The 22,172-nt window shown below is 39.9% G+C and overlaps 1 protein-coding gene across 1 annotated transcript in view; it reads left to right on the forward strand.

Annotated features, from left to right (window-relative positions):
• NEB (nebulin) overlaps nucleotides 1-22,172 on the forward strand; it is a 198,037-nt gene that overhangs the window by 136,128 nt on the left and 39,737 nt on the right. Inside the window, exons 108-122 of the mRNA XM_081815483.1 lie at nucleotides 94-279; nucleotides 1,583-1,690; nucleotides 2,570-2,677; nucleotides 3,576-3,680; nucleotides 3,778-3,882; nucleotides 4,510-4,608; nucleotides 4,958-5,068; nucleotides 13,322-13,426; nucleotides 14,076-14,180; nucleotides 15,046-15,150; nucleotides 16,792-16,896; nucleotides 17,059-17,163; nucleotides 17,802-17,906; nucleotides 18,900-19,004; nucleotides 20,344-20,448. Of these exons, the coding sequence (XP_081671609.1) occupies nucleotides 94-279; nucleotides 1,583-1,690; nucleotides 2,570-2,677; nucleotides 3,576-3,680; nucleotides 3,778-3,882; nucleotides 4,510-4,608; nucleotides 4,958-5,068; nucleotides 13,322-13,426; nucleotides 14,076-14,180; nucleotides 15,046-15,150; nucleotides 16,792-16,896; nucleotides 17,059-17,163; nucleotides 17,802-17,906; nucleotides 18,900-19,004; nucleotides 20,344-20,448 (1,662 nt within the window). The remainder of the gene's footprint in view (nucleotides 1-93; nucleotides 280-1,582; nucleotides 1,691-2,569; nucleotides 2,678-3,575; nucleotides 3,681-3,777; nucleotides 3,883-4,509; nucleotides 4,609-4,957; nucleotides 5,069-13,321; nucleotides 13,427-14,075; nucleotides 14,181-15,045; nucleotides 15,151-16,791; nucleotides 16,897-17,058; nucleotides 17,164-17,801; nucleotides 17,907-18,899; nucleotides 19,005-20,343; nucleotides 20,449-22,172) is intronic.

Here is a 22,172-nt window from a genome sequence, read left to right on the forward strand (position 1 = left end):
TAAATCCTGCAGGTGAGTTAGGGTGTTAAAACCTATTGTGAGTTCTCTGGGCAAAGGGAAGCAGGCTACTTTTTTTTTTTTTTTTAAAGCGAGGCTTGGGTTTCCATTTACTTTGCTGCTTTCCAACAATGCTGCTGCAATCGAAACCAACCGACTCCTCTCTGCACGCAGGCTGTTTACCACCATGACTACGTCCACAGTGTCAGAGGCAAAGTGGCTCCAACGAGGACAACTGTGGACCTGGAGCGGGCCCTTCATGCATACAAGCTCCAGAGTGAGGTGAGCAGTGCGAACCCAACACAGTGCCCAGCAGAACTCCAAGAGGCAGCCTACAAGGGCCAGGCCAATGGCTTCTGGGGAGAGCACCTTGGCCTGCGCATTATCTCAGCCTGACCTTGTCAATTGTAAATGCTATTCCGTTCACATGAGTTAAAAAAACAAAGAACCCAAACCGTACATAGTCTGTCTTCTCTCTTGGCTCGCAGGATCATTATACCAAGCAAGCAATGGGCATTTTTAGAGCAGTGTTTACACGATACAATGAAGGAAACCACCCTACTGTCTTCTGCCTCAAAAAACTTAAAAACCAAGATGACAAAGACAAGGCATATAATCACAAAAGACTACTAATAATAAGAGAGAGAGCTAGAAATTACTGTTGGAATTCAGAAGAGAATGAAACTGGATTCCACTCACATATTTCATATTCCTATTCTGTGTTACCTGGTCATTCTACTTTGGTCTCAACCTTTAATGTTAGTCTCCTGTATTGAATGCTAAAAATAATTTGGTTTTAATTTGGTTTTTAATATTTCAAATACTATTCCTACTCCTGGAACTCCCCCAAAAGACAGACTATTTAAAGATTTTATTTATTTATTTGACAGAGGGAGACACAGTGAGAGAGGGAACACAAGCAGGGGGAGTGGGAGAGGGAGAAGCAGGCTTCCTGTTGAGCAGGGAGCCCGATGTGGGGCTCGATCCCAGGACCCTGGGATCATGACCTGAGTTGAAGGCAGACGGCCAACTGACTGAGCCACCCAGGTGCCCCTAGACAGACTATTGAAGGTCACAGTCAGAAACTCCTTTCCCCCCTTGTGCCAGGGATAGGAGTATCCTGACCTCTTCCCAGCGTGACATCAAGACACTGTGTTTATGGGGAGGATGGGATTCCAAAGATGTGTCTTATAATTATGACTCTCTTAGGGATTGGTGATGACATGAATATCATCAGGGGTGGAGTTAATGGCAGAAGTGGCCCTGACTACCTGTTTTCTCTATTTTTCCCATTTTCTTGCTAGATACCATGCAGCTAATTGGGCATATGTTAAAAACATAGAAGAATTATTTCCTATGAGCCCCTTCACTCATCGCTCTCTTTTTCGAAAACAATAGGTTAAGAGTAATCTAATTCATTGCCTGACTCTTAGAACTTACTTAATTTCTTCCTGAAATCAGTTTAGTGAACATAAGAACATGAAGTATCTAATTGAAAACCTAACGTGGGCTGCATGTGACTGGTTTAGCTTAGATCAGTTATTTGACGTAGATGTGATTTACCCACTGTTCCTCATTCCGGCAGGGCCTGTACCGAGGAGCTGGCCGGCGCTCTCTGCCTACTGGATATAGGCTTCCAGGAGACACCCCTCACTTCAAACATGCCAAAGACACCCGATACATGAGCAGTTATGTGAGTGGTCTCCTCCTAAGATGGGGTCTGAAGTGGGGGGGGCACTAATATTCATTAATAGCCTCTCTGATGCCCTAGTCACACCCTGAAGGTTCAATGTGATATAATGACGGGACTACAGAAGGGGAAACTGTTTCCTGGGGGTGCCGTGGGTTTGCAGTTTGGCAGTGTGCCTTTGTAGGCCAGTGGGTTAGCATAGGACTTTTGTGGGATTGCATCTGCATGAACCTTGGCTCACGGTTCATGGCTGTCATGGTGCCTCTACTTCTGTTGGCGTTAGCACTGATGCGTCCTGAACTATTCCAAGCCATATACCAGAAATGGAGTTTCATACACGCACTGCTGATGTGTGGCCATAGTATTATCTTTAAGATACAACATCACTCTGTATTCCTTTGGAAAAGAAAGGACTTCTTGCCTAACTGCTGGCCAGGCAGGGGCCAAGACCAGGGGCCCAAAAATATGGTTTCCAAAGCAGAGAGTTGCAGGTTTAATCATCTCACGTGCCATTTTTTTAAATCAGTCTATAAAGCCATTCATCAGTCTCAAAAGTAGTCTCTCGTTTCTTCTTTGCATTTCCTAATTTCCTAGCTCTACTGAGACTAAAAATATAGGTTTTTTCTTGTATTTTTTCATACCTGCCTACAAACAGATTTATCTAGGCAACACTGAATTTTTTCCTTTCTGGACCTGGCTTTATTAGCCAAGAAAATAATTTTCAAGGTTTAGATTATTATTGAAATTTTGTCAGTGACTTTTCCTTATACTTAATCCTGGAGAGTGATTTTCGAATGAAAGCAACAGCTCCTTTCTATTTGAGAAATGTAAAGCTACTCTCTGCTTATCCATCAGTGAACTTATTCTGATTTGGTCTTCCAGTTCAAATACAAAGAAGTTTATGAGCACATCAAGGCAAATGGATACACACTTGGCCCCAAAGACGTTCCATTTGTCCATGTCCGGAGGGTCAACGATGTTACCAGTGAGGTACTGTGAATGTTGATTCTGTGGGGGAAATATTGAGTTTCAAAAGACCATGGCTTTGAAATAAGTCAATCAGATAAAGACAATATGATCATATGTGAAATTTAAGAAGCAAAACAGAGGATCATAGGGGAAGAGAGGAAAAAATAAAACAAGACAAAATCATACAGGGAGACAAACCGTAAGAGACTCTTAATCATAGGAAACAAACAGGGTTGCTGGAGGGGAGGGGGGTTGGCGGATGGGGTAACTGGGTAATGGGCATTAGGGAGGGCACGTGATTTAATGAACACTGGGTATTATATAAGATTGATGAATCACTGAACTCTACCTCTGAAACCAATAATACATTATATGTTAATTAGTTGAATTTAAATAAAAAAAATTAAAAAGACCATGGCTTTGTTTGAAATGCATTAAGAGTCTACTGTATCTTAGTTATAAATTTATACATCAGCAAGGAGTAAGAGGGTCCTTTTAGTTACCATTTTGATACTTGTATCGATTGGCAACGTTTTTCTATATTTGGTAATGCCATTGTAGAGACCTAATTCATAGATTATAATGAAATTAATTCCCTTTTTGACATTTGTATTTAAAAAATCTTTAATAAATTTGCATTTTAGTCTGACTCATGACCCTAGTTTTCTATATAAATGATTGGTTTGTATATCTGATCCGATCCAATCATCTGATAGAATGTGGAAAGTCTTTGTGCTCAAAATTCTTCACCTAAATAAAATAAGTACCATTTTCTCTTTTTTCCTAATCTCAGCCACTTTCTTTAACCTTAATTGCCCCTCTTATGGCTCTTTATGTGGAATATTTGATTTTTGATTAGTCAACAGACGCCCTCTTCTTTCTACACTAAATACCTGGAATGGTTTTTCTTCCAATGTAGAGATTGTATCGACAACTGTACCACAAACTGAAAGATAAAATTCACACAACTCCTGACACACCTGAAATCCGCCAAGTCAAGAAGACACAAGAGGCTGTCAGCGAGGTGGGTATTTTCTTAGGAGAGAGGGCAGGCTGTGGAACCCAGGGAGGAATGTCAACCATTTGGTCTCTGATGTGTGTGTTTCTGGGCATTTTTTTAGTTGATATACAAATCAGACTTCTTCAAGATGCAAGGCCACATGATCTCAATGCCATACACACCCCAGGTGATCCATTGCCGCCACGTGGGAGACATCACCAGTGACGTAAGCATCTCATAGGGGTCTTTCTGAAGGGCTTACCAAGAGGCTGTCTGCATTTAAGCCAACCAGGGTCTTCGAACAGTCTTCTGCGCTGAGTACTTCTAAACTGAGTATATAACTTGGAGGGGAAATTGTGTGGAAGCAGGACCCCACATTTCTCCAACTATGGAAATAGTAGTAAGAGGACCACTTGGGAATATAAGATTTGCTGGCCACTATTCTGCATTCAAAACTGAATCATTAGCAGCTCTGCACTCTACACGGCCTCTGTCCTGGGTCCTGCTCATTATCCTCCTCCTGCTCATCCCCACTCCCAGCCCCTTTAACAACTTCCTCCTGCCATTTTTTTTTTTCTCCTTAAATGTTTCTTTATCCTAAAAGACCATTCCATTCAATCTAAGCTTTTCTCCCATCAATACAATAATAACAAAGAGCAGTGTTCTCCTCAGGTCCAGATTGGAGATTAAATTTTAAAACCTCTGATTCATTTGGATGCAAGCAAACTAAGAATAGAGGGTGGGTGTGTTCAACCAAAAAGAAAAGTATTTCAGTATCAAAGTGTCACTGCTCTTATTTGTTCCTGGTTTATATTTACTCATGGCCAGCTATATTTCTGTTTCTGCCACACAGATTAAATACAAAGAGGACTTGCAGGTCCTCAGGGGAGTGGGCTGCTTCCTGTATGACACTCCCGACATGGTCCGCTCCCGGCACCTGCGCACACTCTGGGTGAGTGCACACCTTCACGACACGTAGCTACGCCCGCACAGCTCCCATACATCCCGTCACCAGCCGCAAGGTGCTGGACAGAAAGAATCTTCGCCTGCCCCTACTTTTAAGGGGAAATTTACCACTAACCAACTTGAACCAGTTGTGACCCACTTAAGGTGATCCATGCCTCTTTGAAAGGTGATGAACTCAGTGAAATGACGGTCATCTTTGTTGGGATGGGAAGACATCCAGGGTACATGAAAGCCCTGCTCAAGTCTCAAATGCCAGCACGTGAAAGTTAGTGTGTGACCATGGCATGCAACTGCTTAAATGATCAATTAACTTCTACTTCCATTGTGTTTTTAAGTCTAACTACCTGTACACTGATAAGGCAAGAAAGATGCGCGACAAGTACAAAGTGGTGCTTGACACTCCAGAATACAGAAAAGTGCAGGAACTGAAGACACATCTGAGCGAGGTAAGGATGCTGAACCTGTCACTATAAAGTGACTTGTTCCTCTGGTGACTGCATTGAGCAAAAAAATCCCCTCTGCCTTTAATTACGGAGTGGCTTCCATATCTAAGCAAGTCAGTTTACCTCATTTTGCCTCAGTTTACTTATTTTGTTCCCTTTTGATAAGATGAGGATATTGATACTTGACTACAAAACCGAATTTACTTCAAAACTCCCTCTTCAGTCCCTGCTATCAGAAACCCTAATCATGGCAGTGCCATTGGAAAAGTCTTTAATGGCTCCCTGCTCTGCTGCCCACTCAACAAAACCTAGACTACTTTGTTTTATTTTCAGTTGGCTCTGAGGCTTTTGATTTATCACAGCTAATTGTGCATAGATCTCATGCTCTCACCTACACTCTTGGTTCCTTTCGACCCCATCTTGTTTAAATGTGTATCCCGTAGTGCCTTGGCTGTAATAAATGGCCATGTTTGCCAGTGACTCAATGTGCTTTGTACAGGTAAGGGCATTCCACAAACGTAAATGGTCTTTCTTATTATAGGTGAGTTGGCCGTTCTCATTCAACTTCCATTTTGTCTTATGGCCTCATCAGGCTTCACCGAGCTAAGCCACGCATTGGCTGTCAGGCCACTTCATTGACTCCCCATTTTCAGTGGTTCTGATGGCTGCTAATTAAGAATCACTTACGCTCTTAGACTTAGAGATGTCCTGGCAAACCAAATATTGCCCTCACTGGGGGATGTGCAGCTTCCTAAACTCCTAGTGAGCTAGAGGCAGAGGATGATTAATTCTTTAGCTTTTACAAATGCTCCATTGAGCCCCTTTGCTTTGCTGAAAGCTTACGTATATTGCTTCAGCCGACACTAGCCCTTAGCCAGGAATGCTTATGTTCTTTTGTCTCAGCAAAGTTGTGCTTCTCCACACTGGCTGTATATCAGAATCACCTGGGAAGTATTTCTAGACTACCCATGAGTGGACTCCGACTCCCCAACCTCCCACCAGACTTTCTGATTCTCTGTGTCTGGGCATCTGCATGCTTTTAGCTGCTCCATAATAATTCTAACATCAGCCAGTGCTGGAAACCACGGCTTTAAGTATCTCATCTGTCCTCCAGCTGCCACATAATAAAACATCAAATGGCAATTTAACATGCTTATCGGTATCTCTAAAATACCTCTATTTCTCTTGGCTGTTTGGATTCAGAATTATCTAAAACTTTAGTTTCTCCTTTTCCCAATTCCTATTGGGATTCTGTGTGTCTTATGCATCAACATTGAGGAAGAAGAATAGCTGCTCTCCAGTAATTCATTTTCTCCCACACTTGCCTCACTGGTAGAATGATGTGAGCTTGATAAAATATTGATCCACTTCTTCTATTTTTTTGAAAGATTTTGAGGAAGATTGGCATTAATTCTTTGAATGTTTGGTAGAATTCACCAGTGAAGTCTTCTGACCTTTTATTTGTTAGGAGGTTTTTAATTATTGATTCAATCTCCTTACTAGTAATTGGTCTGTTCAGATTTTCTGTTTCATCATGATTCAGGGTTGGCATGTTGTATGCTTCCAGGAATTTATCTGTTTCTTCCAGATTGTCCAATTTGCTTAGCACATAATTGTTTATAGTAGTCTCCTTGATACTTTGTATTTCTGTGGTGTCAGTTATAACATCTCTTTTATTCCTGATTTTGAATTCTCTTTTTTTCTTGGTGAGTCTAGCTAAAGGTTTGTCAATTTTGTTTATCTTTTCAAAGGACCAGCTCTTTCATCGACCTTTTATATTTTTAGTTTGTATTTTACTTATTTCTTCCCTGATATTTTTTTCCTTCTTTCCACTAAGTTCCTTGAGGTGTAAAGTTAGGTGGTTTATTTGAGACTTTTTTTGTTTCTTGAGGTAGGCATTGTTATGAACTTTCCCCTTAGAACTGTATCCCATAAGTTTTAGTATGTTACATTGCCATTTGTCTCAAGATTTTTTTAATTTCTCTTTTGATTTCTTCTTTGACCCATTGTTGTTCAGTATCCACATATTTGTGAATTTCCCAATTTTCTTCATGTAATTAATTTCTAGTTTCATCCCATTGTGGTTTGAAAATATGCATGATATGATTTCAATCCTCTTGTTTTATGGCCTAACATGCAATCTATCTTGGAAAATGTTCTATGCACTTGAAAAGAATATGTATTCTGTTGCTTTTGGATGGATGTTCTGTAAATATCTGGTCTACTCTATCGTTTAAGGCCAATGTTTCCATATTGATTTCCTGTTTGGATAATCTATACATTGGTGTAAGTGGGGTATTAAAGCCCCCGACTATTGTTGTATTGCTATTCTCTGTTTAGGTCTGCTTATATTTGCTTAATATATTTAAATGCTCTTATGTTGGGTGCATAGTTACAAATATTATATCTTTTTGTTAGATTGGCCTCTTTATCATTATGTAATGCCCATCTTTGTCTCTTATTAGTCTGTTTTATCTCATATAAGTATAGCTACTCCACCTTTCTTTTGGTTTCCATTTGCATGGAATATCTTTTTTTATCCTTTCACTTTCAGTCTCTGTGTGTCCTTATATATAACATGAGTCTCTTGTAAGCAGTATATAGATAGGTCTTGTTTTTTTATTTTATTTTTTTAAGATTTATTCACCTATTTTAGAGCAAGCATGAGTGGGAGGGGCAGAGGGAGAAGGAGAAGCTCAGACTCCATGCCAAGCACAAAGCCTGACAGGGCTTGATACCACCACCCCAAGATCATGACCTGAACTGAAACCAAGAGTCAGACATTTAACCAACTGTGCCACCCACGTGCCCCGTAGGTTTGTTTTTTTAATCCATTCAGCCACTCTGTGTCTTTTGATTGGAGAATTTAGTCCATTTACATTTAGATTGATTATTAATATGTATGTGTTTATTGCCATTTTATTAATTGTTTTCTGGCTGTTATTATAGTCCCTCTCTCTTCCTTTCTTTTGCTCTCTTCCTCTGTGGTTTGATGATTTCTTTTAGTGGTATGCTTATATTTCTTTCTTTTCATCTTTTGTGTATTTCCTGTCAGTTTTTGCTTTATGGTTACCATGAAACAACTTGTAACAACTTGTATTTATAACAGTCTATTTTAAGTTGATAACAACTTAAGTTTGATCCCATTGTAAAGCTCAACATTACTCCCCCTGCCATGTTTTATGTTTTTAATGTCACATTTTACACGTTTTTTGTCTTGTGTGTCATAGTGATTTTTACTTCTTTTGTCTTTTAACCTTCATACTGGTGATTAATTCACTACCTTTACTGTATATTTACCTTTCCAGTGAGATTTATTTTTCATATGTATTATTATCACTAATTAGCACCCTTTCTTTTTAGCTTAAAAAAATCTCATTAACATCTCTTGTAAGGCTGCTTTAATGATGATGAACTCCTTTAGCTTTTGCTTGTCTAGAAAACTCTCTCTCTCCTTCACTTCTGAATGATAATTTGCCAAGTAGAATATTCTTGGTCAGAAGTTTTTTCTTGGGGCGCCTGGGTGGCTCAGTCGTTGAGCGTCTGCCTTCAGCTCAGGTCGTGATCCCGGGATCTGGGATCGAACCCCGCATCGGGCTCTCTGTTCGGCGGGGAGCCTGCTTCTCCCTCTCCTACTCTGCCTTCTTGTGTTCCCTCTCTCACTGTCTCTGTCAAATAAATAAATAAAATCTTTAAAAAAAAAAAAAGTTTTTTCTTTCAGCACTTGGAATATATTTTGCCACTCCCTCTGGTCTGCAGTTGAAAAATCTGCTGATACTCTTATTGGGGGGGGGGGCAGCATTCCAATGTATGTAACAAGTTGTTTTTCTCTTGCTGCTTTTAATAGTTTCTTCTTTAACTTTTGACATTTTAATTATTATGTGTCTTGATGTGGGTTTCTCTGGGTTCCTCTAATTTGGAACTTTCTGGGCTTCCTGGATCTGGATGTCTGTTTTCTTCCCCAACTGAGGGAAATTAATATTTCAGCCATTATTCTTTCAAATAAGATTTCTGTTCCTTTCTCTCTTTTCCTTCTGGAAGCACTGTGACACAAATGTTAGTCTATCTGATGCTGTCCCACAAGTCCCTAAGGCTATTTTCACTTCTTTTTTATTCTTTTCTCTTTTTGCTGCTCTGGTTAGGTGAGCTCCACTGCCTTGTCTTCAAGTTGACTGATCCTTTCTTCTGCTTTAGCTAGTCTGCTATTGAACCCCTCGAGTGTATTTTTCAGTTCAGTTACTGTATTATTCAGTGACTTCCATTTGATACTTTCTTATATTTCTCACTGTGTGTGACATTCTCACTGTGTTCATTCTTCTTTGCAGTTTGGTGAGCATCTTTATGACTGTTAACTTAAACTCTTTATCAAGTAAATGAACTCCATTTTATTAAGGTTTTTTTCTGAGTTTTATCTTGTTCTTTCATTTGGAACATATTCCTGTTTCTTCATTTTGCTTGACTCTCTGTGTTCATTTCTATACAATAAGTGGAACAACCACCCTTCCCAGTCTTGAAGGAATGGCCTCATGTAGGAAGTGAAACTTGTTGTTGAACCCTGTCTCATCTCTTGGTCGTCTCTCAAACCTTTACGCTTGTGCAAGTAGCCCATTCTATTTTTATTAGTGCTCAGTAGTTGAGGATGTGCCAAGACCATGCAGTGTCCCAAAGGGGAGGGTCTCAGCACCTAGATATAGGCTGACTGGAAGCCAAACCCTCAGGCATCAGCTTTTAAATGTATGCAAATACCTATAATCCTAAGAAACTGCAAACATAAACCCTGCTGGCCACCAGAGCCTGGCAATCTGGAGGTGTCCCCTGGCTGGTAGTCATAGAAATCAGGACTCCAGACCAGTGTATAAGTTCTTTTCTGGGTGAAACCAGCAAGCTGGAGCAAGGCAAAGGTAGAGCACCAAACATAGCATCTACAACCTTTGTTCCTTGTTAGCAGCTCTATAGGCCACTAAATATGTGTTATACCTAAAGCCTATCCCTCATGCCAAAGATCCAGGACAAGCAAAGAGGCCTCCTTCATAGAAAGACTGGGAGTATGCTCCAGTCTGCTGTCTGTGCAGTGCCCTTGGGGTGGTAGCTTACCAAGAACTGTCTTTCCAATTTCCATAGTCCTGGGGACCCAGAAATACAAGCCCCCCCAGGCTTCCAGCGCCAGGCAATCAAGGGGTATCCCCAAGTTGCCAGCTGCAAAAATCAGGGACCACATGTGTAAAAAGCTTCCCCCCAGGAGATATTAGCACTCCAAAGCATAGCAGAGGGTAAGAATGAAGATAGTAGATGCCCTCTAAGTTCTCTGGAAAGGATTTTGGTCAGCCCCAAGATGCATCTTTAATTAGAAGCCTACCCCTCAAGCTGCAGTCATGATGATGAGCTAATGAGCCTCCTTTCCAGAAAGACTAAGCTCCTGGGTCTGTTGTCTCTTGCTGTGCCCTGGGGGTGGTAGCTATTTAAGAACTCTTTCTTCATTGGTTACAGTCCTGTGGGACCCACAAGTGTAAGCCCTATCAGCCACCAGAGCTAGATGATGTAGAGGTGTCTCCTGGCTGCAGTTGCAAAAATCAGACTCCCAGACAAGGCTGTGAGCTCCTTTCTGGGTGACCTTTGTTATAACAGTCGCACGGCACCAGGAACACAAGCTCCCCTGACCTTCAGAGCCAAGTGACCAAGAGGCGTCCTGGAGGTGGCAGCCACAAATATCAGAATGGATGAAATCTTGCCATTTGTGACAACTTGAATGGACCTCAAGGGCATTATGCTAAATGAAATAAGTCAGAGAAAGATAAATATCATATGACCTTTCTTATACATGGAATCTAAAATACATATATATGGTGGTTGCCATAGATGGGAAGTAGTGGGTGGGAGAAATTTAGCTTAAATAAATTGAATTTTAAAAAATACTGATCGAAATTACTCTTCTGGATTCAGAAGGTCTTTGGTAGAACCTCTAAATCTGTTTTAATAAGGACTTGGGGTTTTTACAGATCAGGAAAGTTTGGAAAACACTGTTTTAGTAAAAAGTTTGATGGCAAAAGGAAAGTAGAGTTCTTGACTTTTGAATTGTCTTTGAGTTGTGTAGATTCTTGACTTTTATACCTCATAGTACTAGCAAGCAGGGGTGTTGTCCCAGGAAGGATAAACAGGGAGGTGTGGGGGGGATGGGCTAGATGGGTGATGGGTAGTAAAGAGGGCACTTGATGTGATGAGTGCTGGGTGTTTTACGTAAGTGATGAATCACTGGCTTCTACTCCAGAAACCTATATTGCACTCCATGTCAACTAAGATTTAAATTTAAAAAAAAATGAAGAAGCATCAACAATGCATACCTAAGTATGGGGGAAATATGATACAAAGAAAATTATAGAAATGTCATGGGAGAGTTGGGTTTTAGTTCCAGATTTGCTTCCAGTTTGCTGTGTGACCTTGTATAATTCACATGTTCAATACCCCAATTTCCTGGGCTAGAGAATTGGAGTAGATGATTCAGGGTCCTTTTAACCGTAAGATTCTATGAGTTTGTTGACTTGCTTTATTTGAAATTTAGCCTGGAAGAAATAGTAAATTTTTATTTAGTTTATCTCTTTTCTTTCAGAAGTAATACAAAAAACAACCCCAAGTAGATGAGCTACATTTTGTTTCAACTCATGCTTGTATATAATTTGTAGTTAAAGAAATAGACATGCTTACAGTTGTGACAGTTGCCTACATATGTATATACATACTATTTCCTATATTTTATCTGTTCAACTGGTATTTATATCTATGATTAGAATTTATTTGCTATCCATTTGTACTTCCTAGTTTGCTTCATTATATTAAGCTCCCTCAACATTTATCAGAGGACTACTGCTTTTCAGGTCTTTTATCTAAATACAAGATGATAAAAGAATGATAGAGCTGAGCCCCTGCATTCCATGGGCCCATAATCTGTGAGGAGAAACAAACATCAATATGATGAATGATATCCTATAGGAATAAACAAGACAGTGTGGTCTCTATGAACTTTCCAGGCAGATAAGAGGAGGAAGAACATTCTAAGCAGAAAGGGCAGTATATGAAAATGGCCATGATGAGTTCTTAAAATTGGAAATAGTTTCAAATATTACAAAAGGAGTGTGGGAGAATGTTGGGAAATGAGACTAGAAACATAGGATAAAAGCCAGCTCATGAAGATTCTGGGGTGCTGTCTTAATATTAGACTTGATGAAAAGTCATTGAAGAATTACTTCTGAGCATTAAGATATGATTAGATCTGAGCTTTAAGAAAATCTCCTTCTCAGACTTGTGAAAGATGAAAGGGCCATGCGGAGTGGTCCAATGCAGGACCTAGGAAGGTGTTTTAGGAGCCTTTTGAGGATGTGTAGAGAAGAAATTCTACAAGAGGTCGAACTAGGGCAGCGTCTCTGAGAAAGAAGAAGGTGGATCAGACTTAGACTATTGAAGTCCTCAATCTCAAATAGATGATTGAGTCCTACAAACAGATGAGGTTACCCAAGGAGAATGTATAAGGTGAAAGAAGTCAACTCTGACTCCAGCCAGTGGCAGCCTTTGGGGAAGGGCAGAACCATAGAAGGAAGCTGAGGAGTGCCTAGAAAGATAAGCCACTTAGGGGAGAGTGCCAGAATGGGAGGCAGAGAAGAATGTTTTCAGGAATGAAAATGCTAAGCGGTTTCAGTTGCTACAGAGAACCATTCTTGTATTTGGCAGTTGTAAAGTTTTTGGTAGTCTTCATGAGAGTGACTTTATTGGTGTGGTTGGGTGGGAGCCCAACTGTTGCCTTGAGAAATTAATCAAAAGAGAGAAAAAGAAGAAATACATAGACTGCTTGGCTGTGAAAGGTAGAAACAAGGTCATTGGTAGAGATTGGAAAAGGCTTAGTGACGGAAGGGACTAGACTTTGTTTGCAGATGCAGGGAGAAGGCTGGAGAAATGGGAAGGCTGAAGATGTAGAGGGCGAGGGTAGGGAAAGCCTCTGGAAAGGGACAGGTGAGAATAGGACCGAGAACGCAGTAGGGGGCTGGAATCTTGGGCAGGCTACAGAATGTCTCTTATTTTGTTACAAGGGAAAAGGAAAGAGAGAGCTAGGGAGGTAAATAAAGTATTGGTTTATTGGGTGGAAACGGAGCCTGTTGCAGCGGGACAGGCCCCAGTTTCTTTATGGAGTAAGCACTAAAGGCACCTCTCAGCAGAGAACATAATGTGTCGATGAAGCGGAAATAATGGTAATGACTGTTTTATGTCCAGCTGGTTTACAGAGCTGCAGGCAAAAAGCAGAAGTCAATCTTCACCTCAGTTCCTGATACTCCTGATCTTTTAAGAGCCAAGCGAGGGCAGAAGCTTCAGAGTCAGGTGAGATTCATAAACAGAGACTCCTAAACCCGCAGCGCTGGTGTCACGGGGGCTGGTAGTGTGTGGCTGCCCACTCCGGCTCCGTAACAGACTCACACTTGGTTGTCCTTGATGCAGCCTCATGGCCCTTAACCTCTAGCCGTTTTCTTTGGGGCCATCATAACTGTGGTTATGTGGTACATAAACAAGCAATATCATGTCTATTTTTCTAAGTCGTGTGTACAATTTTCGTCATTGGATGAATGGTCTGTGGACCAAACTGCTTGATTCATTCTGTAGGACTTATCTATTGTTCATGACAAATGAAACCACATTTTATGCATTTAGACAAAAATGGGGGGGGAGGGAATGTGTCGAGGGCTTTGTCAGAATCCTCTCATTCTTCCATCAGCATTCTTTATCACCTGGTTTTAGATCGGGCCATACTCAACAGTAAGGGTATTAGGTAACTAGTGTATGTATGCATGTTTCCAAATGTGGAACACAGAAACAAATGAGCAGAAATACATATGATAAATGAAAAACCAGGACAACAACAAGTAGACACCATCCTCCCACTGAAGGGTTAGACATGAATGAAAATGACTGAATACTAAATAATAAATGTTTTATCTCTATAACATCTGATCCCTATTTTCTAATCATTTAGTATCTGTATGTTGAACTTGCCACCAAAGAGAGACCCCATCATCACGCTGGAAGCCAGACCAAAGCCTTGAAGCACGCTAAAGACGTAAAGGACCTGGTCAGTGAGGTAAGTTGGGAATTTGGCACCAAGGTGCACTGGGTTAAAGAAAAAAATCTTGGGGTGCCTGAGTGTCTCAGTTGGTTAAGTGGCCAGCTCTTGATTTCAGCTCAGGTCATGATCTCAGGGTCGTGGGATCGAGGCGCGCATCAGGCTCCATACCCTGCGGGGAATGTGCTTACGATTCTCTCTGTCCCTCTCCCTCTGCCCCTTCCTGCTCACATTCTCTCTCCCTTGGAATATATAAATTATTTAAAAAAAAAAAATCTTTCTGGGGTGCCTGGGTGGCTCAGTTGTTAAGCGTCTGCCTTCGGCTCGGGTCATGATCCCAGGGTCCTGGGATCGAGCCTGATGTCGGGCTCCCTGCTCTGCGGGAAGCCTGCTCCTCCCTCTCCCACTCCCCCTGCTTATGTTCCCTCTCTCGCTGTGTCTCTCTCTGTCAAATAAATAAATAAGATCTTTCCTTAGGAGCACCTGGGTGGCTCAGTCGTTAGGTGTCTGCCTTCGGCTCAGGTCATGATTCCAGGGTCCTGGGATCGAGCCCCACGTCAGGATCCCTGCTCGGCAGGAAGCCTGTTTCTCCCTCTCCCACTCCCCCTGCTTGTGTTCCCTCTCTCGCTGTGTCTCTCTCTGTCAAATATATAAATAAAATCTTGAAAAAAAAAATCTTAAAACCTTCCCTTGCTGCCTCTGATCAGAGAGCTCATTTCTGTAATTATGCTCAGCAGCATCCAAACACAAAAGGTAAAGCTATTCTCTTATCAAGCCTGATACATCATGTCCCTAGGCTGGATCTGTGACGTGGTTGTGAATTCGGAAGGATGGAAACATTTGAACTTAAGTTTGTCTCTTTTTTCCTATCTTTATTTCTTAGAAAAAGTACAAGATTCAATATGAAAAAATGAAGGACAAGTACACCCCCGTTCTGGACACGCCAATCCTCCTCAGAGCCAAGAAGGCTTACTGGAATGCCAGTGATGTATGCATCCTTTTCTTCTTTCTTCTGTTGTGATGCGACAGCTGAGGTTGTGGTAACTAAGACACAGAAGATAGTACAGTGCTCTATAGTTCAAAGCCCTGGTCCACAACGTGGATCATGGGCACAAAACCCTGAAACAACAGACGGCACAAACGGTATCAGGCACAGTAACTAAGAACAACGCTGGCGGATGCTAAACGCCTGTGGTTTTCCTCGTTGTTGTTCTTCACAAAACTATGACCCTTTCTTATAATTCTTTGGCAGCATTTGCTAGGGATACTTGACAACTAATTGTCACTTACCCATAAAATCATGGTCTTGGAGTCAGCCAAACATGGTTCCAAATCCCGTTGCTGTCACTTGCCTGCTATATGACTCTATATAATTTCTTTAATTTCTCTAAGACTCTGTTTTCTGGTATGTAGAATAAGGATAAGAATTGTGATAATGAAGTTAGACAAAATGAGATAATATATATAACATTCCTGGCACGGTGCTGGGCTCTTAGTTAACATGCAGAAAATGTTTTTTCCCTTTCTTCTCTTGACCATCTCAATCATGAGAATGACACATTTGTTAGAATTAGGAGGGACAGTCTTTCATTTCCCATACCACTTGATCAGGGACACAACTGGCTTTTAGTGGTAATGAGATTACCTGTTAATAAAGATAGGAAATTGACTCAGGGTAGATAACCAGTTCTTACCGGGTTCATTTCTCAGAGCCCACCTGCAGGTGCATTGCACCCATTACCAGAACCAGAATCCCTGGAGGACTGGGCATACCGGGACTTAAACTCAGCCCAAAGCTGCAGCAACCCCATGACCCCTCAATTTAAGAATATTGCTCTAGGATTTCAGGGCATCATAAAGTCATTACGGTGATCTCTAAACAGAAATGAAACAGTATCTTAGTTCCATAAGTTTGTCAGCAATTTTCATTTGGAGCTGAAAGGAGTCTGCTACTTGGATGAGGACCTTGTCCCCTGATCCTATGAGATATCATAGGACCCACACCTGGTGTATAGAGATCCAATGGTCTGCTCTAAGTGGGCTGAGCACAGAGAGCCAGCATCTCCTGAAACAGTCAAGGTAGTTGGCATGCTCTTCACTAAATGTAAAATGCCCATGAGTGCTGCTCAGCGCTACGGCGTACCAACATACCAGGCACTGATTCTACACTCTCGGGGTCCAGGGCCAGACCATTTTGCTTAAAATACAAGCTGAGAAAGTTGTATACTACCCTCAAAATCTATCCCCTAGGATATTTTTAGTCTTCTAAACAAACTTCTTATTTTAAGTAGTTTTAGATTTACAGAAAAGTTACAAAGCTAGGACAGAGAGTTCCCATACACCCTACATCCTTTTCCCCCTATTGTTAGTGCCGTACATTACCACGGTACATTTGTCACAATGAGTGAATCCATATTGATGCATCATTATTAATTAAACTCTATTCAGATTTCATTAGTTTTCTCCCAGTGTCATTCTCTTCCTGGATGTGAAAATGAGCTTTTTAATCTCTCATAAATTTATTCATGGGAAAACCTAAGAGAGAAGACTCAAGAGAGTTCGAGCTTAAAAGAACTCAATCATTTAACTTGGTGGTTTTTCACAATCTATGTGCTTTTTCTCTTTCTAGCTACGTTACAAAGAAACATTTCAAAAGACCAAAGGAAAATACCACACTGTGAAAGATGCTCTGGACATTGTTTATCATCGTAAAGTCACAGATGACATTAGTAAAGTATGTCCCTGGATATTTCTACTTTGTGGGGCTTAATAACCTACCATCTTTTTTTTTTTTTTTTTAAGTATTTTCCCTTTCTTAAAACTCTCTAGAGAAATGTAGACTTTTTTACATTAAAGTTGGGTAAGACTTATAACTGTCTTTGTGTTTTTACCACAGGTGAAATACAAGGAGAACTACATGAGTCAGTTGGGAATCTGGTTGTCCATTCCTGATCGCCCAGAGCATTTCCACCATCGGGCAGTTACTGATGCAGTCAGTGATGTGAGTCTCGAAACTTTCTGTTTTTACATATGAATTCATATTCCCATGTGACTTATGAAATCAAACACTGCATAAAAACTGATGAAACAGTCAGATTTTAGATCTTCTGTATGGATGTTTAAATCCTAAAACTCACTGCTACATAACTGAGCTTTAACTTGAGAAAGAGAAAGATATATTCAAATTTATAAACTTAATTTTTCTTCTAAATGTATGATATCATATTACAGGACTGGAAGTAATATACTTCATCTAGGAAATAGACTTGTTTTGATCATTTGAAGAGACAACTTCATGAAGCAATGAAGACACATAACAATGCTCATTTTAGAAATTTCAGCTCTCTCTCTATATGAAAATATAGCTGCTGAGCTCATATGCTTTCTAGGAAAATATGCCTGTTAAATTTGAATTGCTTTAATTAGTATTAAAAATTAAAATTTCCATATATAATAAAACAATACACCATAAAATGAGCAGAAATCAGTATTACTGGAAACTTAAATAATTGTTTTAATACTTTAGTATTCTTTATACTTCAGCAGTCAGAGCTTCTATTTGTTCTACTTGTATTGATCCTAGCCTACTACTATTTGAAGATAGGTTCTTAAAATTCTTTGATGATATTCTTCTCCCAGGTAAAATATAAAGAAGATTTGACCTCGCTTAAGGGCATTGGTTGCTATGCCTATGATACCCCTGACTTCACTCTGGCTGAAAAGAACAAGACTCTCTACAGCAAGGTATGTCTACTCAAGGATAAGAACCACCTGCATTTAACATATTCCAGTGCCCACAGAGAGAATCAGTACTGAAGAAATAGCTTTTCATATGTCTCTCTCTATCCTTGCTTCTAGTCCCTGTAGTTGGAGTACATACTGAATGGTTCACTCTACTTAGAAAGTTTCTTAGTATTGACCTCACTGACTATAGTCATCATTGATTTATATCATTTATTTGAATTTGATGAAAAGTCATTTTAGTATAACTCCTCATGGTTCTTCCCGAATTTCCTTCCTATTACTATGTCTCTGGGTGACTAACTTTGTTAGAGTTGATATGGTAGCAAATACAAAGTGGGATTAATCCACAAACTTGATGTGTGGTAAATAACTTTGTTTTTATGGCCTCGTTTTCCTATTTTCAAAATAAAGTAGTTGGGTTAGCTTCCTTTGAGTTCCAAAATAGGAGTCAACAAATTTTTCTGAAAAGTGCCAGATAGTAAATATTTTAGACTTTGTGGACCACATTCATTCTGTCACATAGTCTTTTTACACTCCCCTAAAATTGTTAAAAAACATTCTTAGTTCATGGGGTCATTTCAAAACAGCTGGTGGTTTAGATGTGAGCTCACCTCTGCATTAAAATATTATGATTATCTAATTATTGGAAAATTATTTCAAAGTAATGGGTTAAAAATGCCTTCAAGTTCACATAAAATAAAATAAAATAATAACCCTTAATATATAGAAACAAAGAAGGAACTGATTTGTGTTTTCGCCTAATATGGAAGATAGATCGAGTTGATATCTGTTCAATAAAGTATGTGTTGTGGGGCTAGTTTTCAGGTATCCATGTGGGTATACACTTCATTGCCTTAGGAGGCAAAGTGTTCAATAATTACTTGTTAACTTCCATGAATAAATTAGCTCAATTGTGTGAAAGGATAAATGACATGTCTCATTCTTAAGGTAATCACAGCCTGCTATCAAGTAACCGTGTTCTCTTTTCTCTAGTATAAGTATAAAGAGGTATTTGAAAGGACGAAGTCAGATTTCAAGTATGTTGCAGATTGTCCAATCAATAAGCATTTCAAGTACGCAACTCAGTTGATGAATGAGGTACGTATGACTTGATCCAGTTAAGCCTATTCAGTTCCCTTAAGAAGTCTATAGAGTTATTTGATTAAAACCCAATACATAAAATGACAGGAAGGTCAATTTAAATGTTGATTCAAGATAAAGATTTGGAAAGACTCTTATAAGGTCACCATCTGATGGGCTCTCCCAAAAGCAGAGTGAAGAGACTGTCCAGTGAATAACGAAGTGAAGGGACTGTCCAGAGTGGTGTGAGGGCCCCACCACCATCATTGCCTCTGTTTGCACAAGCATAGGGCAGCACAGCCTTTTGGGTGACAAGAGTAAGGAGATCAAGGATTTTGTTGACTATCAGCTGAACTCCCTTAAACACGATATTGTGTAGGATTGGGAGACCCAGAAGCTCAAGGTTAATTTGGCATCCCTTACCAGGGCACAGAAATGGCGGTGGTTGAAAGAGCCACCCCTAAGGGGATAGTTGTGATTCATGCATTCAGATGTATTGCCACTGTTACTCATACATTGGTGCAGAGAAGTATCCATTTGCACCCAAAATATTCCTTTATAGTCTACCCAGTCTTTCCTGGAACTGCTGTTGCAATAATTTAAATTCAGCTTAAAATGGCCGAAATGAGCAAGCTGTGAATTAACTTACATTTGGATGGTTTTATATTTAATTTCCCATCTTTGGATTTTCCATGGATTTATGTAAATCAAAAAACAATGTTAGAAAATTAGTAAAATGTATCTAAAAATGAAAATGTGGCCAATGGTATGTTTTTTTCAATATATGATTTTTTTTTGTTTTTGTTTTGTTATTTTTAAATTTGATTTAGTTCATTTTCAGTAGATTTCCATGCAGGATGACTGAAGAATTACAGTCAGAAGCTTCCTAGGAAGACAGTCTTGATAAATTTTGTTACTGTTTTTATAATTTGGAAAGGATTATCAGGGTCTCTTTTTTAATCAAATTTACTACCATGAGAAGACTGGTAGAATTTGCCCATGAATATACTTTTTGATTCTCACAGCCTTAGACAGTAAACCTGTAGCTTATCAGTACCTTATTTACAATGCCATAAAATCTAACATTGCTAATGGCATCGTATTTAAAGATGGAAGATGTTTAAGCACAAGGTAGTCCAATTTTGGTGTCATCAGTCAGATCTATCCCAAGCCCTAGCCTTCTCCAGGTGATCTTCAGTTGACTCTCTTTACCTCCATGTTATTACTATTCTGGATGCTTTGGAAGCCCACCTTTAGAAATGACCTATTTCTGGCTCTCTGGGGTGTTTATCTTGGGACATTTCTGTGTAGCCTTGAAGTTGTACTCTTGCTATAATTTGATATGATGTTTGAGCAGAAAAAATACAGAGCTGATTATGAGCAGCGGAAAGATAAATATCACCTGGTAGTCGATGAGCCTAGACATCTGCTGGCTAAGATCGCAGGCGACCAGATCAGTCAGGTACTGTGATGGGGCTGGCTGGACAGCCCAGGCAGGACTGTGCTCCATATTTCTCATGAGATATTGTTCCGTCTGCTGCAAGGATGTCATAGGTTCTGCCTATGATATTGGGATGTTCTGTTTCAAAGTATCTGTCTAGCCACCCAAAGAGCCCATGAGCTCTTTGAGTGTGCCAGTCCATGCTCTGTGTCCTCACATGTGCTGTGGTGAAGATAAAAAGAAAAGTTGCTCCTCCCACCCTTTGATTCTTCTGGAGGATCTAACTGTGAACTGCAAATTGAGTCACAAAAGTGAAAACAAAGACACAAATTAATGGAAGGAAAGAAGACGGAACTCCTTAGTGTATTTTTCTACTCCAATGATGTCTTCTTTCCTGTAAGGCAGTGTTGGTGGACTAGCTCTATGATTCCCCATTCACAAGGATTATGGATGCTCAACTGCAAGTATTGCAGTCATTCTGCTTTGCACTATAATGTATTTAGTGTCTTCACCCACATGTATATTTGAGTACATAAAGTGTGTGTGCCTACATCTCTTCACTCAGAAGTGATTGGGATATAGAGCCGTGTTCTCTTCTGTCTTCCTAAGTCTCTTCTGTGCTTCACTGCTCTTTGCATGAACAGAGAAAATATAAATCTAGTGCCAAGATGCTTCTGAAACAAGGATGTAATGAAATTCTGCGTCCAGATATGTTGACTGCCCTCTACAACACACACATGTGGAGCCAGGTAATGTCTGATTCTATGTGAAGAGATTGAGAAGGTTTGAGGGCATTCACTTTTATGCTTTCCTTGATTTCCTTCCCCTGCTCCCTGCCCAGACTGGTTTCATGTGATAAAGCTGCATACATATTCATTCCTTATAAATGACCTCTGCCTGTGGCCATGTGTGACCGTGCAACAGCCATCATCCATACGTCATCTAGTATCTCCTAGTAAGAGTAACTGAGTAGAGTTACTTATCTAGTAGAGTAACTGAGACTTTATTTCCAAACTGGTATAACATTGATTTCAATTTTTTTTAATATTTGCCCCAAAGAAATGGATTCCTTAGGGATTGAGGATATTAAGTAGATTCAGTGGCATCTAAGATATCTGAATAATGTTTTCATCTAATATCTGTTGTTCAATGATCACTACAAGTGTACCATTTGGGAGAGATGAGAGTCACGGTGCAGCTCCTTGAATATTGTACATATTTATGGCCCCTCTTGAGTTTGATGCTAATTTGCTAGGTTATTTCCAGCATATCTGTCCTCATACACACTGTTGGCAATGTTGCTGGTGACATTGTCCTTCTACAAGGTCAATTGAAGTTCATGCCACCACTTTTGCATCACGTGCTGGAAGGTACATTTGAAGCAGCAAAAAAAAAACAAAACCAAAAAACCCAGTGATAATTTTTTTTTTAATGCCATTGTTCCCGCATAAAAAAGTTTTTAATCAATATTTTATATTAGAAACTCATTTTATCACTTTAGTTTGACACCAAATCAACACGTGAAATGAGGGGGATGAGGTCTCCATAAGAACATCTTGTTTGCCTGAACTTGTTCCTTTGTCCTAATATGATCATCAAATAATCATGCATGGAATTTTGTTGTGCTCTCTGTATCTGTACCACTTTAAACAGCTTGTATGCATGAAAAAAACTCATGACTTGGAAATTACAAAAGTGAATATCTTTTTAAAAATGATAAGTACTTTAAACTATGTATACTCATT

Source organism: Leptonychotes weddellii, chromosome 3, assembly GCF_054177405.1.
Source record: "Leptonychotes weddellii isolate Sample4059 chromosome 3, ASM5417740v2, whole genome shotgun sequence".
Taxonomy (NCBI): Eukaryota; Metazoa; Chordata; class Mammalia; order Carnivora; family Phocidae; genus Leptonychotes; species Leptonychotes weddellii.